The 19,714-nt window shown below is 47.8% G+C and overlaps 1 protein-coding gene, 1 long non-coding RNA gene and 1 pseudogene across 3 annotated transcripts; 2 read left to right on the forward strand and 1 right to left on the reverse strand.

Annotated features, from left to right (window-relative positions):
* Positions 1-242: 242 nt before the first annotated feature.
* On the forward strand, positions 243-5,308 carry LOC140418784 (ER membrane protein complex subunit 4-like). Of its 2 annotated transcripts, XM_072502404.1 has the most exons (5): positions 243-460; positions 1,032-1,122; positions 1,341-1,494; positions 2,850-3,010; positions 3,482-5,308. In XM_072502404.1, the coding sequence occupies exons 1-5, from the start codon at positions 327-329 to the stop codon at positions 3,515-3,517; spliced, it is 576 nt and encodes a 191-aa protein (XP_072358505.1). In that variant the 5' UTR covers positions 243-326; the 3' UTR covers positions 3,518-5,308. The 2 variants fall into 2 exon arrangements, with proteins under 2 accessions (XP_072358505.1, XP_072358504.1); XM_072502403.1 differs by lacking the exon at positions 243-460 and having other exon boundaries at positions 666-1,122.
* Positions 5,309-10,062: 4,754 nt separating this feature from the next.
* Positions 10,063-13,669, reverse strand: LOC140418795 (uncharacterized). Its single transcript, XR_011945341.1, has 2 exons — positions 13,515-13,669; positions 10,063-10,391 (listed from the first exon to the last, which is right to left on the reverse strand). It is a non-coding gene; the product is annotated as an uncharacterized lncRNA (long non-coding RNA).
* Positions 13,670-15,987: 2,318 nt separating this feature from the next.
* Positions 15,988-18,350, forward strand: LOC140417766 (uncharacterized; annotated as a pseudogene).
* Positions 18,351-19,714: the final 1,364 nt, after the last annotated feature.

Consider the following 19,714-nt stretch of genomic DNA (forward strand, 5'->3'; position numbering starts at 1 on the left):
AGCCTGGTGGTAGCTTCACTCATGATACCCAGTTACATGTGAGGTAGAAATGGGCCGGGAATAGAAGTAAAATATTGTGGATGCTAGAAATCTGAATGGATAAACTCAGCAAGTCTCGCATCACTTGTGAAGAAACCGTTGACATTTGGTTGCTCGACGTGCCCCTAACAAAGATGGGGGAAACGTCAGCGATGTCTGCATTTCGCCGAGGACGTCCGGACAGCAGCGCATGCGCATTGCAGCGGGTGTGGTTTGTTGACGGAAGCGCGCGGATTATTCCCCGGATCAGATTTGAGGAGGGACGGTTAACGGTCGCCGGCGTTGCCATGGCTGCGGGGGCGGCGCTCGCCAACCGCGCGCGCTGGCAGAAGTGGACCCTCGAGCTCAACCCGAGCGGCAGCCGTAGGTGCAGAGGCCGCGCTGGAGCCAGGGGCTCGAGTAGGAGGCGCAGGCCGGGCCAGCCTGCTCTCTCGCATGGAGGGCACCGCACACTGACCCGGGGATGTGGGCATCAACCTAAAACTTTCCGCCCCTTGGCAGAAAGCAGCTTCTCAAATCTCCCAGAAACCACTCCGACTCCACTTGGCTTCTTTTCCCGGGGTCACGACCCAGCGACGCCATCTTTGTTTCAGCCCCCCACCTGAGTGTTGGCTGGAGGGACGATTGCTCGTTTCTGGGGCCGGGTGCTGCAGTGGGTCTCTCTCGACATTCAACATCGTTCACTGTCAAGCAAAAATTCATTGCCTCCGGTGACTCGGTGCAATCGCCTTTTAACGGAGGACTGGACAAGGGGATTGGCACCCGGATTGTCAGTTGACTCCAATGCACTTTGTGGCTGTCCAATCCCATGGCAGTTTGGTGCATGCAGTGTGCCCTAGGCTTGCTCATGGTTTAGTTCATGCTGGCAGTATTGCCACCACAGTGGGATCCCTGATGGAGAGACTCCCTCTTTTAAGAGGGTCCTGAAGAGCTTGCTGAGGTGACCCAATTTGTGTTCTCTGTTTCTCACAGGAGCCGTGATCTCACAGGAGCCAGGGCGACTTCATGAGCCCAGTCGCATATTCCGACAAACAGCTTCCAGACATCCGCGTCCAAGAAACAGACCGGATCCTGGTTGAGAAAGTAAGTTGGATTTGAATGTGTCCTCGTTGTCCAGCTGGCCAGGCTTGGTTTGTCAACAGTGGTAAACTGGGTTGGTGAACCGCTGCACCCCATGTACTAAAGGAACCTTTTGTGGTGTTAACCGTCATCCTTATTTCCAGCCCTGGGTGTAAGATCAGTACGTGACCTTCCCCAACCTGGCTCCCTTTACTGATGCCCTGCTCACTTTCTGTTTTCAGCTCTGCTGGGACATCGCCTTTGGCCCATTGAAGCAGCTGCCCATGAATCTGTTCATTATGTACACGGCCGGCAACAACATCTCCATCTTCCCTATCATGATGGTTTGCATGATGGCCTGGAGACCTATACACGCACTGATGTCCATGTCGCCAAGTGAGTATTGTATTGATTCTGCAGCTGAGAAACAGCTTTTAAATGGCATCATTTGAATGGGACTTAGAACAGAGTGCTGAGAGCTGGGTGAATAAGGGAGTTCAGGAAGGACAGGGAAGAGGAGCTCTTTTACTCTCCAGCTTTCTCAGCCTTGAAGAAGTGGTCTTACTCTGCTACAGGAGAAGAAGTTAGTTTGTTGATGAGTAACTGCCAAGTGACATGGGGTTATTCTATTTCTATGGCTCAAAATACTATAGCAACTGGTTCTAAGGTTGATAAAATATATAAAAACAAAAGTAAAACATATTAGGGGTGGCAAAGTAGGTTTCTACCTTCATTGTACAGATATCCCCCTGGGGGAGATGGGTTAATTGAAGACACCAGTCAGTGTACAGATATCTCCCTGAGATTTCTCTTGGTGTCCAACAATCCATTGATCTCAGCCTGGAATATAATCAGTGATTGAACATCCACAACTCTCTGGGTTAGAGACAACTCATGGGGTGAGGAAATTCCTCTTCAGCTCAGTCCGAACTAGCTGCCCCCCTGAGGCTATGTCTCTGTGTTCCGGATTCTGCAGCCAGAGGAAACCGTGTCTCCGCATCTCCCTGTCAAACCCTCTTTACAATTATATCTGTTTCAATCAGATCAACTCTCAGTCTCGTAAACCCAAGAGAGTAAAGGCCCATTCTTCCCAATCTCTCCTCGTTGGACAATCCTGTCATCCCAGGAACCAATCTGGTGAGTCTTTGTTACCCTCTCTCCTTGGCAATTCTGTAGATAAGGAGACCCAAACTGCATAAGTTATTCCTCCTGTGTTTGACCAAAACTCTGTACAATTGCAGAAAGATTTCCTCACTCATAGATATACACGCACTGATGTATCATAGAAACCAGTGAATCATAGAAACCCTACAGTGCAGAAAGAGGCAATTTGGCCCATCGAGTCTGCACCAACCATTTGAAAGGCCACTATACAGAGACCCAATTCCCTCCCTGTCCCTGTACCCCCACCTTACCTTTGGACACTTAAGGGGCAATTTATCATGGCCAATCCACCTAACCTGTACATCTTTGGACTGTGGGAGGAAACCAGAGAACCCGGAGGAAACTCAGGCTGACACAGGGTGAATGTGCAGGCTCAGCACGGACAGTCACCCAAAGCTGTAATCAAACCCCGGTCCCTGGCGCCATCCCTCGGTGAAGGCTAACGGAACATCTGCCTTCCTAATTTCTTGCTGTATCTCCATGCTGTCTGTTTGTGATTTGAGTACAAGGATCCCCCAATTCTCTATGAACATTTCACAGTCTCTCCCCTGTTCCTGATCTTTCTGTTTTTTTATTCTCACTCCCAGTCTTTAAGGTCCTGGGGAATTCGACTCAGCACTGGCTGCAGCGTCTGCTCTACTTCATCGGCAACCTGCTGGGGTTGGCCCTAGCCGTCTACAAGTGCCAGGCGATGGGGCTGCTGCCCACACACTCCTCCGACTGGCTGGCATTCCTCCAGCCGCCCCAGGTAAGATCTGAACTCGGAACGTGAGGGGGAGCCAAGAAAATAGGAAGAGGAGGAGACCGGTCAGTGCTCTGGAGCCTGAGCAATGGGCCCAACATTCCCTGCAGTTTAGATGCTCCGATTGAAAGGTGTGAAATTCTGAGGAGACTCCATAAGGTTGATGCGGAGAGGCTAATTCCCAGAGAGTCAGGGACACGGGGCCAGTCTCGATAAGGGGCGGCCATTTTGGACTGAGATGAGGGAGAATTTCTTCACCCAGAGGGTTTGTGAATCTTTGGCATTCTCTATCCCAGGGAATGCTGGATGTTCTGTCATTGAGTGCGTTCAAGGCTGAGGTGGAGATATCCTTGGGAATTGAGGGGTGGGGAAGAGTGGAGTTGAGGTCAATGATCAGCCGTGATCTTGCTGAATAGTGGAGCAGGCTCGCCAGGAACTATTCCCACTCCTATTCCTGACGTTCCCCTCTTTTCACAGAGAGTGGAGTACACGGGCGGGGGGCTGGTCCTGTGATGGTCCCACTCTCCTCCCATCGCTCGGAGAGACAACGCCATAGGGTGATAACACTGGACTGAATCTGCTTCCGCCTGGTTAACGTCGGACCAGGCAGGCTCCAGGTAACCTGCTCTCCCATCGCATGCCCCCCCCCACCCAACACACACACAAAGAGACAGACAGCTGGCCCGTGTACACATGACCACAGGAATGGCCGGAGATGTTGGCAGCAACGACTGTGCATTTTGTCACTGGGTATTCATTCATTGATTCTTCAACTCCCTTTGCTGAGCCACGAATGAAGGATGTGTTGGGGCTGACGATGGGACGGGAGGCGCCTGAATCAGTCATTCCCGGATGATCCCGGTGGGTCTTGCTCTCCATCTGTCCCTGTCCACCCCCTCAAGCGAATGTAAAATATAAACAGCAACAGCAGGATGGGGAGGGAAGTTCTCTCCAGTGTCCCTCAAACCCCCACTGAAATTAGGTTCCTGACCCTGTGTTGCATAACACTTTGTGGGATCTTACTGTGCATGTGGCAGTCGCCGTCTCCTCCCACAGAACGGCAGGGGCTGCACTGCAGGAGTGACCCGTCAAAAGGAAGAGATCGTCTTCCTCCTGTGCCTTTTCAGACTGGCCCAGACCTTTCAATCAACACGGCAGCTTTTTGTATTTGAAACACGTTCACTGTTTTCACGTGGGAAACTCGGCAGGGACTGCACAGCAAGATCCCACAAACACTCCGATTACCACCAGATACCACGTCAGGCTGTGTGAAGGATAATACTGCCGCTCGGACACCAGGCTGGGAAAGGAGTGGTCTGGGTAGGTGCTGCCTTCCTTCTCTCCATCAAATTGGCCTCAGGATCTTGTACATCCTGAGGGGGCACAATGTGACAGGGACCCTGGTTTTATGTTCCACAGTACTGACAAGAGGCACGTTATTGAATATTTAGTGCTTGTGTATCTGTGAGCGGGCACACATACGTGCGTGTCTATGTGCCTGTGGGTGGGTGTGTGTGTGCGTGGTGCGTGCGAGTGCACCTATGCATGTTGCGTGTGTGTGTGAGGGCGGCTAAGCGTGTGTGCGAGGATGCCTACGTATGAGTACATGTGTGCCAATGGATGTTTGTCTGGTCTTTCAACTGCCCTTCCCAGGTTCCAGAAAAGATTTGCTCCAAAGTCAGTCTGGGCATTGTACCTGAATGTGTTCCACTCTGATACTCTGCACTGTCACTGAGCTTCCCTGTTAACCTCCTCTGGTGCGTGAAGTGACTGCCGCATCTCCAGGAGTTTCTGTCAATCTGGACATTATACCTGAATGTGTTCCACTCTGATATTCTGCACCGTCTCTGAGCACTCCCTGTTAACTTCCTCTGGTGTGTGAAGTGGCTGCAGCATCTCCAGGGGTTTCTGTCAATCTGGACATTATACCTGAATGTGTTCCACTCTGGTACTCTGCACTGTCACTGAGCTTCCCCATTAACCTCCTCTGGTGTGTGAAGTGACTGCAGCATCTCCAGGAGTTTATGACAGGTCTCGACAATCTGCTTTCACTTCATTTAATGTTTGTGTTTGAATTGTTCCTCTACTGTTGCTGGGGTCCTAATGGTCAGGGCGCACCCCTGACCCCTCCCAACTCTGAGACTGTGCCCGATACAGGAGTGGACTGAGGAGGCTGGATGCGAATCGATAACCTTGAGGTGAGTGGAGAAATATTCAGTCAGTGCGAGTTTGGCTGTGCTGTAAAGAAGCTGCAATGTCTTTTCAATGATCCTGTAACTGTGGAAATAAAGAATCTTGGCAAAACTGGGCCTCTGTGAAATGACAGCAAAGGAAAACGAGTCTCAGATTTCATAGACTCCACCAGCTCAAAGCTCTCCTGCTCCTTAATAGGTTTCATTTTTAACTCTGCAACAGCCTCGCCTCCTCTGTCCCAGACTTCATGCTGCTGTCTCAGTAAATGGAATGACTGAGTGATCCACACTCAGCTGGTGAACGCTCTCTGTCTCTCTCTCTCTTTCCCTGTTGTGCTGGTACCCATGAATTTCAGGCTGATCACTGAATTCCTATCTACAGTCAACAAGAACTTGATATTTATTGCACCTTCAATACAGTAAAAATCATTTACCATTGGAGCTGCTTTCACCAGATATTCTTGTGTTCCAGATCACCAGAATTCACTGAGTAAAATCATCTCTACTCATGTCCACCCTGGCTGTTATGACAAATATTTTAAAGCTGTCTTCTGTTGTTACCAACCACCCTGCCAATGGAAACAACTTCTCTCTATGTTGATGAAAACGCCTCAAATATTTCAGTCTCTCTTTCCTTCACCTTCTCTGATACTGGGAGAACAATCCCGGCTTTGCAGGTCTCTTCACAGAACAGAAACCTCTCATCACTGATACTATTCTAGCAAGGCTTCCCTGTACCCTCTCCAATTCCTTGCTATCTTTCCTAAGCTGTGGATTAGCCAATGATTTAGAAAGATTCAGTATAACGTGTTTTTCCACTCTCTTCCTCCAATAAACCGAAGACCCAATTAGGATGTTTTGACCAAGTTGATCGACCAGAAGGCCTTTAACAAGGTGCCGCATATGAGACGATTAAATAAGTTGTTAAAAATCAATTTAGAGTACCCAATTATTTTTATTTTCCAATTGAGGGGCAATTTAGTGTGGCCAATCCACCTAACCTGCACATATTTGGGTTGTGGGGGTGAAACCTACGCAGACATGGGGAAAATGTGCAAACTCCACACGGACTGTGACCCAGGGCCTGGATTCAAATCCAGGTCCTCCACGCCACAGTCCCAGTGCTATCCACTGCGCCACATGCCGTCCTACTTTTAAATAAGTTAAGGGTAAGATCCTGGCGTGGACAGAGGATTGGCTGACTGGCAGAAGGCAGAGAGTGGGGATAAAGGGTCAGTATGGCAGCCAGTGACTCGTGGTGTCCCTCAGGGGTCGGTGCTGGGACCACAACTTTTCAGAATATACATGAATGATCTGAAGGCACTTTTGCTAAGTTTGCAGATGATACAAAGATCTGCAGAGGGACAGGTAGTATTGAGGAAGCAGGTGGGCTGCAGAAGGACTTGGACAGGCTAGGAGAGTGGGCAAAGAAGTGGCAGATGGAATACAACGTGGAAAAATGTGAGGTTATGCACATTGGAAGGAGGAATGGAATCATAGACTATTTACTAAATGGAGCAGTGCTTAGGAAATCAGAAGCATAAAGGGTCTTGGGAGTCTTTGTTCAAGATTTTCTTAAGGTGAATGTGCAGGTTCAGTCGGCAGTTAGGAAGGCAAATGCAATGTTAGCATTCATGTCGAGAGGGTGAGAATACAAGAGCAGGGATATACTTCTGAGACTATATAAGGCTCTGATCAGACCCCATTTGGAGTATTGTGAGCAGTTTTGGGCCCCGTATCGAAGGAAGGATGAACTGGGCTTGGAAAGGGTCCAGAGGAGGTTCACGAGTGATTCCTGGAATGAACAGCTTGTCGTATGAGGAGCGATTGAGGACTCTGGGTCTGTACTCATTGGAGTTTAGAAGGATGAGGGGGTATCTTATTGAAACTTACGGGATACTGTGAGGCCTGGATAGAGTGGATGTTTCCACTTGTAGGAAAACTAGAACCAGAGAACACAATCTCAGACGAAAGGGACTATCCTTTAACACAGGAGATGAGGAATTTCTTCAGCCAGAGGGTGGTGAATCTCTGGAACTCTTTGCTGCAGAAGGTTGTGGAGGCCAAATCACTGAGTGTCTTTGAGACAGAGATAGATAGGTTTTTAATCAATTAGGGGATCAGGGGTTATGGCGAGATTGCAGGAGAATGGGGATATCAAAATATTAGCCATGATTGAATGGCAGAGCAGACTCGATGGGCCGAGTGGCCTAATTCTGCTCATGTGTCTTATGGTCTTATGGACCTGTCCTGTTGCATTGAAATATTTGTTTATATTCACTCCCGGGTCACTCTACCTGCATTCTGTTTAAAATTGTACTGTTTAGTTTACTTTGCCTCTCTTCATTCTTCCTTCCAAATACATCCTTTTTTGAAAAATGTTTTGAAATATTTAAAAAAAAAAAAAATTTAGAGTACCCAATTCATTTTTTCCAATTAAGGGAAATTTAGCGTGGCCAATCCACCTACCCTGCATATCTTTGGGTTGTGGGGGCGAAACCCACACAAACACGGGGAGAATGTGCAAACTCCACACTGACAGTGACCCTGAGCCGGGACTGAACCTGGGACCTCGGTGCCGTGAGGCAGCAGAACTAACCACTGCACCACCATGCTGACTCATTCCAAATACATCCTTGATTTGAATCACTTTGGGATGTTGTGAGCTTGTAAAAGATGCAAAATGAACACCAGTATTTTCTATCACATTTACAGCTGACTTAAGTTGGAGATTTTGCTCTGGAACGTTTAAATGAGAGACAGTCAAAGTTTAACTATTTTACTGCAGAATGAGTTGGTTATAAATACAAGTGCAGCCTTGGCAAACTGAGTGTAACCCCGAGAGTCTGGTGAGTGGGGGAATTCGGTGAAGGAGGTGTTTGCTCCCTTTTTTTTTTACCTTTTTCGCCCTGTACAAATTGGTTCTTACTGGGAAATCATTTGCAATTTGTTGAGTATTTGGTAAGTTGTTCAGGTCTACTCTATTCCTAAGGTTCAGCAGGGAGTCAGTGAATTCAGAGGAATGAACCCAGACAGCAGTTCTTAAAGGTTCACTGCAGCCCTGGCAGCTCCATTCTCACCTCAGGAGAGTTCAGCAACTGCAGACACTATTTACACCGGAGTTCTCCTGGTGCAGCGGGAGCAACATTTTGCTTGAACACCACCAAAACAACCTGATTAATCAGATCACTCGTCAGATGCTGGTTGTGGAGTCTTCCAGCCAGCACAGGGCGAGTAAGTGAGCAGGACCTGACGTGAGAGAGCACACGGGCAGTAGAGATGTAGACGCTGACACGTTCTGGTCGGGGGAAGTGTGGACTGAATGTGAGGTTGACCGGGAATTTTAATAGGGGAATGGATGTGGGTTTCAGCAGCAGCCGAGCTGGGGTGGGTACAGGCGACATTATGGATTTTGAAATATCTGGTATGAGTGATGGTGTGAATATGTGGTCAGAATCTCATCTAGCGTGGTGGCACAGTGGTTAGCACTGCTGCCTCATAGCACCAGAACCTGGGTTCAATTCCAGCCTTGGGTGACTGTCTGTGTGGAGTTTACACATCCTTTCCGTGTCTGCATGGGCTTCCTCCTGGTGCTCTGGTTTCCTCCCACAGTCCACAAACGTGCAGGTTAGGTGGATTGGCCATGCTAAATTACCCCTTAGGTCAAAAGATGTGCAGGTTAGATGGTTTTGCGGATAGGGCGGGGCAGTGGGCATAGGTAGGGTGCCCTTTTCAAGGGTCAGTGTAGACTTGAAGGGCCAAATGGCCTCCTTCTGCACTGCAGAGATTCAATGATTGTGCAGAGTGTGGTTCAGCCTCAAGACAGTTCCCAGGGAGAGGGATGGACTTGGGAGTTAGAGTACGGAATTTCTTTTTAAAAAAAAAATAAATTTAGAGGACCCAATTCATTTTTTCCAATTAAGGGGCAATTTAGCGTGGCCAATACATCTACTATGCACATCTTTGGGTTGTGGGTGTGAAACCCACGCAGACATGGGGAGAATGTGCAAACTCCACACGGACAGTGACCCAGAACCGGGATCGAACCTGGGACCTCAGCGTTGTGAGGCAGCAATGCCAACCACTTTGCCACCGTGCTGCCCTGAGAACGGAATTTCTACTGGTGACCGAACACAATGGCCTTTGGTCTTCCCAATTATTAATTGGAGGAAATTTCTGCTCATCCAGTACTGGATGTGGGAGAAGCAGTTTGATAATTTAGTAACAGTGGAGCAATGGAGAGGGATGGGGGTGAGGTAGAGCTGGGTGTTGTCAGTGTACTAACACGGTGCTTTGAGATAATGTCACCTTGTGGCAGCGTGTAGATGAGAAATAGGAGGGGCCGAGGACCGATGCTTGGGGGACACAGAGCACAAGGACTTGGAGAGGAAAGTGATACGAGATGGACGGTACTTTGCAACGACAGTAGGAAAAGTTTTTCTTTTTTAAGAGGATAGGTGATGATGGTGGATTTAAAGGTGAGAGTGACAGAGAGAGAGAAATGTTAACAATATCAGCTAACACGGAGAAGCTAACATGGTCAGGATGTTTAGTGCGAATGGAGTCTAAGGAGCAGAAGGCAGATCTCTGACAAGATGAGCTCTGAGGAAGATTGAAGGTAGGAGTGAAAGTGGAGAAAGATGCAGGTTCAGGGCTCAGACTTAGAGAAATGGTTTGGTCTGGTGGGTTAGTGGGAGGGAGGGAAGCAGCAGAGGCAGCTGATCTGATTGTCTCAATCTCAGTGACAAAGAAGCTCCATCAGCTCCTCACACTTGTTATTGGAGGGGAGGTGAGGATGGAGGAGACTGGGGAACCCTTCAAAGGGAATTAATCTGTTAGAGATATTTTAAAAATTACCACCCTGTGTTTAACATAAAAGGAGGTTTATTTGACTTTTATGTGAAATGTTAACCATTATAACTGGAGTTTATTAACACCAGCAGAAACAGATCCAATGAATATGGTTCACTCCCGGATACAATTAACAGAACAATTCAATCACAGTCACTTGTGAAGTTGCTGGTGTAGCAGCAGGTTGGCTGACTGTGTGAATCCCTTCCCACACCCAGGGCAGGTGAACGGTCTTTCCCCAGTGTGAACGGCGCATTTTCCTTCCATGTTTCAAATATGGTAGTATACAGGTTACAATAAACTGGTTTCAGTTTCCCGACTGCAAATCCTCCCCTTCTAATATCCTGTGAAATTGATTTAAAACAGAAAAGATGGAGTGAGAGAGAAGCAATAAAAACACAACGGTAGGTTGTGAAATTGAGCTGAATGAATCTGGACATTTGTGGGGCTGGCACTTGGAAAAAGTGACCATGAATGAACTGGTTCATATAGAACATAGAACAATACAGCGCAGTACAGGCCCTTCGGCCCACGATGTTGCACCGAAACAAAAGCCATCTAACCTACACTATACCATTATCATCCATATGTTTATCCAATAAACTTTTAAATGCCCTCAATGTTGGCGAGTTCACTACTGTAGCAGGTAGGGCATTCCACGGCCTCACTACTCTTTGCGTAAAGAACCTACCTCTGACCTCTGTCCTATATCTATTACCCCTCAGTTTAAAGTTATGTCCCCTCGTGCCAGCCATTTCCATCCGCGGGAGAAGGCTCTCACTGTCCACCCTATCCAACCCCCTAATCATTTTGTATGCCTCTATTAAGTCTCCTCTTAACCTTCTTCTCTCCAACGAAAACAACCTCAAGTCCATCAGCCTTTCCTCATAAGATTTTCCCTCCATACCAGGCAACATCCTGGTAAATCTCCTCTGCACCCGCTCCAAAGCCTCCACGTCCTTCCTATAATGCGGTGACCAGAACTGTACGCAATACTCCAAATGCGGCCGTACCAGAGTTCTGTACAGCTGCAACATGACCTCCTGACTCCGGAACTCAATCCCTCTACCAATAAAGGCCAACACTCCATAGGCCTTCTTCACCACCCTATCAACCTGGGTGGCAACTTTCAGGGATCTATGTACATGGACACCTAGATCCCTCTGCTCATCCACACTTTCAAGAACTTTTCCATTAGCCAAATATTCCACATTCCTGTTATTCCTTCCAAAGTGAATCACCTCACACTTCTCTACATTAAACTCCATTTGCCACCTCTCAGCCCAGCTCTGCAGCTTATCTATATCCCTCTGTAACCTGCTACTTCCTTCCACACTATCGACAACACCACCGACTTTAGTATCGTCTGCAAATTTACTCACCCACCCTTCTGCGCCTTCCTCTAGGTCATTGATAAAAATGACAAACAGCAACGGCCCCAGAACAGATCCTTGTGGTACTCCACTTGTGACTGAACTCCATTCTGAACATTTCCCATCAACCACCACCCTCTGTCTTCTTTCAGCTAGCCAATTTCTGATCCACATCTCTAAATCACCCTCAATCCCCAGCCTCCATATTTTCTGCAATAGCCTACCGTGGGGAACCTTATCAAACGCTTTGCTGAAATCCATATACACATCAACTGCTCTACCCTCGTCTACCTGTTCAGTCACCTTCTCAAAGAACTCGATAAGGTTTGTGAGACATGACCTACCCTTCACAAAGCCATGCTGACTATCCCTGATCATATTATTCCTATCTAGATGATTATAAATCTTGTCTCTTATAATCCCCTCCAAGACTTTACCCACTACAGACGTGAGGCTCACCGGTCTATAGTTGCCGGGGTTGTCTCTGCTCCCCTTTTTGAACAAAGGGACCACATTTGCTATCCTCCAGTCCTCTGGCACTATTCCTGTAGCCAATGATGACATAAAAATCAAAGCCAATGGTCCAGCAATCTCTTCCCTGGCCTCCCAGAGAATCCTAGGATAAATCCCATCAGGTCCCGGGGACTTATCTATTTTCAGCCAGAGGCCCGTACCCCATGGCTTACCCCTGGTAAGTCGTCCCTCAAGGAAGGGAACCTGCCACTTGGTCTGGACCTACACAATTATCTGGTCTCGCTGGGAGAAGAGAGCAAAAGAGGAGAGGGGAGGAGCAGGAAAGGAAAGGCAAGGAATGAAGTAGAGATATTTTATATATCTACAACTCAACAAGACGTTTGATAGAACTTCCAAAAACTCCCATCTTCCTCCACCTAGAAGGACCAGGGTAGCAGGTGGTTGTGAACACCATCACCACCAAGTTCTCCTCCAACGTACACACCATCCTGACTTGTTCAACATCCAATACTGGATGAACAGAAATTTCCTCCATTTTCATATTGTCTACAGTTCCCGCCAGCCACTATCTTCACCCCTTCTCCTCTGAACTGCCAGAGTCCGAACCAGACTAAATATTTCACCTTAAACTTGAGCTTTCATCCAGATATCAACATCATCACCATTATTGACTATTTCCACCTCAATAACATCACCCAACTAAGGATGGCAGATTTACACAGTGAATGTCAATGATTTGGAACTCAATCATTATGCTAAAAGGGCGATTACATTCAGGTGCTGAGTAATCAAATAATGTGGCCAGATTTTGATGTGAAACTTGGTTCAAGTTTCGTGTCTGCAAATCCTCTTCTAATACGCTCTAAATGGAGGTTTACAAAAACCATCACTGTCAGTCCAGAAACTAAATGCAAAAGAGACAAACATTTCTCTTGGATTGAGTTTGCTGTATCTAAATCCTCCCCTTCTGACCCCCAGTAAAGGGCTTTCTAAAATCTATCACAGCAGTCCAGTAGAGAAATTCACAACACCCACACCTCCGGCGTCCTGAACAAAGATGATGTGGAGATGCTTGGATTGGGGTGAGCTCAGTAAGAAGTCTTGCACAAGGTCAAAGTCCAACAGGTCTGATTCAAATCACTAGCTTTCAGAGCACGGTTCCTTTCTCAGGTGAATGAAGAGGTAGGTTCCAGAATTATATCATAGAATTTACAGTGCAGGAGGAGGCCATTCGGCCCTTCGAGTCTGCACCGGCTCTTGGAAAGAGCACCCTACCCAAACACACACCTCCACTCTATCTCCGTAAGCCAGTAACCCCACCCAACACTAAGGGGAATTTTGGACACTAAGGGCAATTTATCAGGGCCAATCCACCTAACCTGCACAACTTGGGACTGTGGGAGGAAACCGGAGCACCCGGAGGAAACCCACGCAGAAACGGGATGTGCAGACTCCGCAGACAGTGACCCAAGCCGGAATCGAACCTGGGACCCTGGAGCAGTGAAGCAATTGTGCTATCCGCAATGCTACCGTGCTGCCATATATATATATATATATATATATCTCTTCATTCACCTGAGGAAGGAGCAGCGTTCCGAAAGTAAGTGATTTGAAACAAACCTGTTGGACTTTAACCTGGTGTCAGACTTCTTACTGAGCTCACCCCAATCCAACGCCGGTATCTCCACATCATCAGCAGCTGGTAAGGATGTGGAAACGTACAGGGAGCCATGCAGTCGGCGGATAGACGGGTAAAATTTATAAATGTCTGGTGAAGGCTTCAAACCTCGAATACGAACCTGCAGATCCCGCGTTTGCTGCTCCGAGTCTTTCTCCCGGGACCAAGCCCTGGTTCACATCCGCCATCTTGGTTCAGCGTGGAGCAGAGCGCATGCGCTGGCGTCTTGGTGACGCTACAGCGTGGGCGGAACATCAAGGTTTCTGTTCCCAGCCGGGTCCTAGTGCCGGGGTGAACTCATCGTTCGCAACTGGTTTTTAAACCTCTCGCTCTTTTTTAAAAAAAGTATTTTTATTAATGTTTTGAAGAATTTTTCATAATACAACAATAGAAACAATAATAACTAAACAAACTAGAGTGAATATTAACATAGTGTAAAAGGAGAATATAGAGTAACAATTAAATAGACATTACCCCACGCGACCCAGTCTTCCCACACCATCCCAATGAAGCACTCACCCCTCCCCCAACCCCCCCCCCCCCTCCGGATTGCTGCTACTGCTGACATTTTAATTTTTCCCGAGGAAGTCAACGAATGGCTGCCACCTCCGAGAGAACCCTAGCGAAGACCCTCTTAAGGCAAACTTTATTTTCTCGAGGCTGAGAAACCCAGACGTCATTAACCCAAGTCTCTACACTCGGGGACTTCGAGTCCCTCCACATTAATAAAATCCGTCTCTGGGCTACTAGGGAGGCAAAGGCCAAGATGTTGGCCACTTTCGCCTCCTGAACTCCCGGGTCATCTGCCACTCCAAAGATCGCTATCTCTGGACTCGGCACCACCCGTGTGTTAAACACCTTGGACATTGCCCTCGCGAACCCTTGCCAGAACTCTCTAAGCTCCGGGCATGCCGAAAACATGTGGACATGGTTTGCAGGGTTGCCTTGCACCACATACAACTGTCTTCTACCCCAAAAACCTTGCTCATTCTCACTGCCGTCATGTGTGCCCAGTGGACCACCTTAAATTGAATTAGACTGAGCCTGGCACATGATGAGGAGGAATTAACCCTGCCCAGGACCTCTGCCCACAGACCCGCTTCCAACTCCTCACCCAGCTCCTCCCACTTGCCCTTGAGCTCCTCCACCGGGGTTTCCTCCGCCTCCTGTAGTTCCTGGTAGATATCCGACACCTTCCCCTTCCCCACCCAGGTGCCGGAAACCACCCTGTCCTGTATCCTCAGTGGCGGCAGCGTCGGAAAGGCCACTACCTATTTTTTCAGGAAGGCTCATAGTTGCAGATATTTAAAGGCGTTTCCTGGCGGCAGATTAAATTTGTCCTCGAGCGCCTTCAAACTGGGAAAGCTTCCGTCTATGAATAGATCTCCCATCCTTCTGATGCCTGCCCTCTGCCAGCTCTGGAACCCACCATCCATCCTACCCGGGACAAACCTGTGGTTGTTGAATATCGAGATCCAAACCGACACTCCTTCCACCTTCCTCCTCCATTGTCCCCAAATCCGCAGTGTCGCCACCACCACCGGACTTGTGGAGTAACGGGTCTTTGAGAACGGCGAAGGAGCTGTTATCAAAGCTCCCAGACTAGTACCTTTACATGCTGCCGCCTCCAGCTGCTCCCACACCAACCCCCCCCCCCTCCCCCCCATCGCCCACTTCCTAATCATAGCTTTATTGGCCGCTCACAACTGACTTCTGACTAACCCAGCTATTTCTAAGCTGTGATCTTGTTTTCCTAATTTCTTGATTATAAAGTGTAGATCAGTGTTCTTCAAATTTATTTTTCCCGGGGATCCATTTTTACCAACCGGCCAACCTTCGAGACCCACGGCGGCTGACCTGAGCCACCCACCATTTTCTCTTCCCTTGTTTGCTGCTGACAAAAATGGAGGAAATGGCTTTGGGTCCCTTTGGCCCTCGGACACGCTCCTCTAATGGAACCTGTTGGATGAAGGTGAAGCCTTCCGGTGTCGGAAAGTATGGAGTCTCCATCTGTTCAAAGTTCTTCATTTTTTTCCTGCAAAGTTTTATCAAATAAAACCCTCCCGAACTTGTAAAAAAAAAAATTTTTTTAAATAAAATAAATGAAAAAAAAAATTAAATAAATAAAATAAATGAATAACCCCCCCCCCCCCAAACTTGTAAATCAAAAAGCTGCGACCATTTAAAAACAAAGAGGCCGCACTGCGCATGCGTGCCCGATCGTCGGAGCACTTGCGCACAGTTTATGATCTGGCACGCATGCGCAATGCGGCCGCATTTTTTTAACATGTATTTTGAAGCCCGCTTGCAGCCGGTGTTAATAACAGCCGGCTGCTGCGGCTGTTGCGCGCAGATTTGCGCGATCGGGAGCGCCGTGACAGACAGCTCCGCGACCCTTCCTACACCCGCCCGGTCATGGTAATACTGACACTGTCAATCTCTTTTATAAGGTAAAAGAGGACACTGATTTGCAGATGGGAAACTCAAACCAGACATCACATCAAGATCTGACAGAGTCACTCAATTCATCAAGATCTGAATATCATCGGTCTTTGAATGTGGAAGGAGAAATGTTTGTTGGTTCTGTCAGTGGGAAACAATTTCAAACATCAGTGTGACTGGAAAAGCAGAGATCCACACACCTGAGTGAGAGTGTTCCAGTGAACTGACTGCGAAAAGAGCTTTAACCAGTCACCCAGCCTGAAAAAACATCACACCATTCACAGCGGAGAGAAACCGTACACGTGTTCTGTGTGTGGACGAAGATTCAACTGATCATCCAACCTGGAGAGACACAAGGACATGAACACCATGGAAAAACTGTGGAAATGTGGGGCCTGTGGGAAGGGTTTCAAATACCCATCCCTGCTGTAAAAGCATCAACGCAGTCACACTGGAGAGAGGCCATTCACCTGCTCCGTTTGTGGGAAGCGATTCATTCAGTCATCCCACTTGCTGACCCACCAGCAAGTTCACATTGGTGAGAGGCTGTTTAACCAGTCAGACTGTGATAAGAACTCTAAAAGCTCCGAGGACCTGGTCAAGCAGCAGGTTGTTCGCACTGAGGGGCAGTTCAGCTGCTCTCACTGTGGGAACCTGTTTAAACGATCGCAGACACTCATTGAACATGAACGTACTCACACTGGGGAGAGACCATTAACCTGCTCTGTGTGTTGGAAGGGAATCACTCAGTCTTCCAGCCTCCAGAAACATCAGCGAGTCCACACTGGGGAGAGGCCATTCACCTGCTCCTTATGTGGAAAAGGATTCATTTATTTAACTAGCCTCCGATCACACCAACTTGTTCACTCGGATAAGAAACCTTTTCAATGCTTTGAATGTGGGAAGAGCTTTAAATCCACAAATGTTCTGCTGAGACACCAGCGGGTTCACACTGGGGAGAGGCTGTTCACCTGCTGTGACTGTGGGAAGGGATTCACTCGCTCATCCCACCTGGTGATGCACCAGCGAATTCACACTGGAGAGAAACCGTTCATCTGCTCAAAGTGTGGGATGGGATTCAGTCTCTCATCCAACTTGCTGACACACCAGCGCACTCACACTGTGGATAAACCATTCATCTGCTCCGAATGTGGGAAGGGATTCGTTTGTACAGCCTACTTACTGAGTCACCAGCGGGTTCACACTGGGGAGAGACCATTCTCCTGCTTTGACTGTGGGAAGGGCTTCACTCGCTCATTTCACCTGCTGGTTTACCAGTGAGTTCACACCGGGGAGAAACCATTTACCTGCTCAAAGTGTGGGAAGGGATTCACTCAGTCATCCCACTTGCTGAAACACCAGCAAGTTCACACTGGGGATAAAACATTCACCTGCTCCGAATGTGGGAATGGATTCACTTGTACATCTGATTTACTGACACACCAACGCAGCCACACCGAGGAGAGACCGTTCACTTTCTCTCAGTGTGGGAAGGGAATCACTCAGACAGCCCATCTTCTGACACAGCAGCAAGTTGACAAGTGTCTGCAGGGGTTGGATTCTGCAGTTATTGCTGCTGTTAATCTCATCCCGGACTGAACCTTCTTCATTCTGACAGTTGGAGTTTATTTCTGATAATAATCCCTATAACTGGGCTGGGGTTTAATCCTCTGGATAAATGTCAAATGAACTAATATTGTTTCAGACACACAGTCGAGGCCTTCATTTCTCCAGGATAAGAGGAGATTGATTAATGTCCTGTCACAGACTGCTGCATTTTGGGAACTTTTCTCCTTTATAACTCTAGATTATTTCAGTTGTGAAACCTTGAGTTACTCCATGGACTAGTCCCAGCTCTCCATTGCTCCCAGAGTCTCTCTCTTAGCCTTGGGATCCAGGGAAGTTATCGGTAACATACGAGGGATCACTAAACACAAAACAGAGTCATTTGCACTGATGTGCTGGTCTCCCCAATCACTGACGATGTTGTTGTTTGTGGACCTCCTGCTCCTCTGATTTGTTTAATTGTTCACCACCATCCACGACTGAATGTAGCCGGGCAGCACAATGGCATCATATTTAGCACTGCTGCCTCACAGCGCCAGGCACTAGGATTCGATTCTGACCTTGGGCGGCTGTCTGTGTGGAGTTTGCACATTCTCCCCGTGTGTGCGTGGGTTTCCTCCGGGTGCTCCAGTTTCCTCCCACAGTCCAAAGATGTGCTGGTTAGGTAAATTGCTCCTAGGTGGGGCTAGGGGACAGGATGGGGTTTGGACTGAGATGGGGTGCTGTTTCAGAGGTTCAGTGCAGACCCGATGGCTGAATGGCGTCCTATACTGTAGGGATTCTATGACTGCAGCTTTGATCTGATCTGCTGTTTCTGCTGTTTATCATGGATTCTGTTTTAGGAATACCTGCTGCTGCTCCTGACATGTTCTCCTCCACTCCATGTTGAACCAGGGTTGGTCCCTTGGCTTGATGGTAATGGCAGAGTGAGGGATATGCCAGCCTCAGCCTATGAGGTTACAGACTGTGATTGAATATCAGGCTGCTGCTGGCCCACAGCACCTCATGGATACCCTGTTTTTAGCGAGATGTGTTCTGAATCTACCCCACTTTGCACAGTGATAGCGACACACAGGACAATGGAGGGTAATCTCAGGGTGAAGATGGGACTTTGTCTCATAAAATAACAAGAATATTGTTTTTTCTATTCTTCCTGCCAAAGTGGAGAAGTGAAATACATCCCCTGGCCCGAGGCCAGGACAAAGTTACACTTTAACGGTTTAATTACAGAGCAACTACTGCAAATCCCATAAAGGTTGGATGAGCTAAGGTCTGGAACTGTTAACTCCCCAGCCATTGGTTGACTCCCAGTGGGTCAGAATGGAAGAGAGTTTGGGTAGGGGGTCGGGATTGAAGGCGCTAGCAACAGCGCCGCTCCTGACAGCCCTGGGAGTCGGGTAGTAATAGGTTTGTTGCGAATTTGTAGGCAGTTTCACCAACATTTCGGGTTGGGGGTAGGAGCAAAGGAAATGCTGATTTGGGGGAAACCATAGATTTGAGCCAGGGAGGTGGGATGGAAATTTTCAGAGATGAGGGGAGAAAGGAATTAGGACACTGAAAGATTTGTGGGTCGGTTTGCAGGATTGAAGGAGCTGGGAGTAAGATATGGGCTGGAGCAGGATGAAATATTTTGATACATGCAGGTTTGAGACTTTGCCAGAAAGGAGGTACAGAGATCCTGGAAGAGCCGGCCTCCACATTGCTGGAAATGAAATGAAATGAAATGAAAATGAAATGAAATGATATTGTCACAAGTAGGCTTCAAATGAAGTTACTGTGAAAAGCCCCTAGTCGCCACATTCCGGCGCCTGTTGATAATTAACTGTTATACCTCGGTTCGAGGCCCTGTTGTGTGAAGAAAACTGTGAGGTTTCAAACCTTCAACCTTGTGTTTGAAATAAGTTTAACCTTTAACTTGTAGATTCTGGAAAGAAGCAGTCACTTTCTGTCACTGTTTAGAACCACCGTTGGTTTGTGAACTGAAAGAATTTAAGTTCCCCAGTTAGTTTTCATAGTTCTTTGGTTATTTTAACACCTATTACTTACACATGTATTTATTGAATATATCATACTATAATTTGCTCTCTCAACATTTACACCCTGATGACCTTTATGAACTGATTTTAAGGTAGTG

This window comes from Scyliorhinus torazame, chromosome 5, assembly GCF_047496885.1.
Source record: "Scyliorhinus torazame isolate Kashiwa2021f chromosome 5, sScyTor2.1, whole genome shotgun sequence".
NCBI classification, from domain to species: domain Eukaryota; kingdom Metazoa; phylum Chordata; class Chondrichthyes; order Carcharhiniformes; family Scyliorhinidae; genus Scyliorhinus; species Scyliorhinus torazame.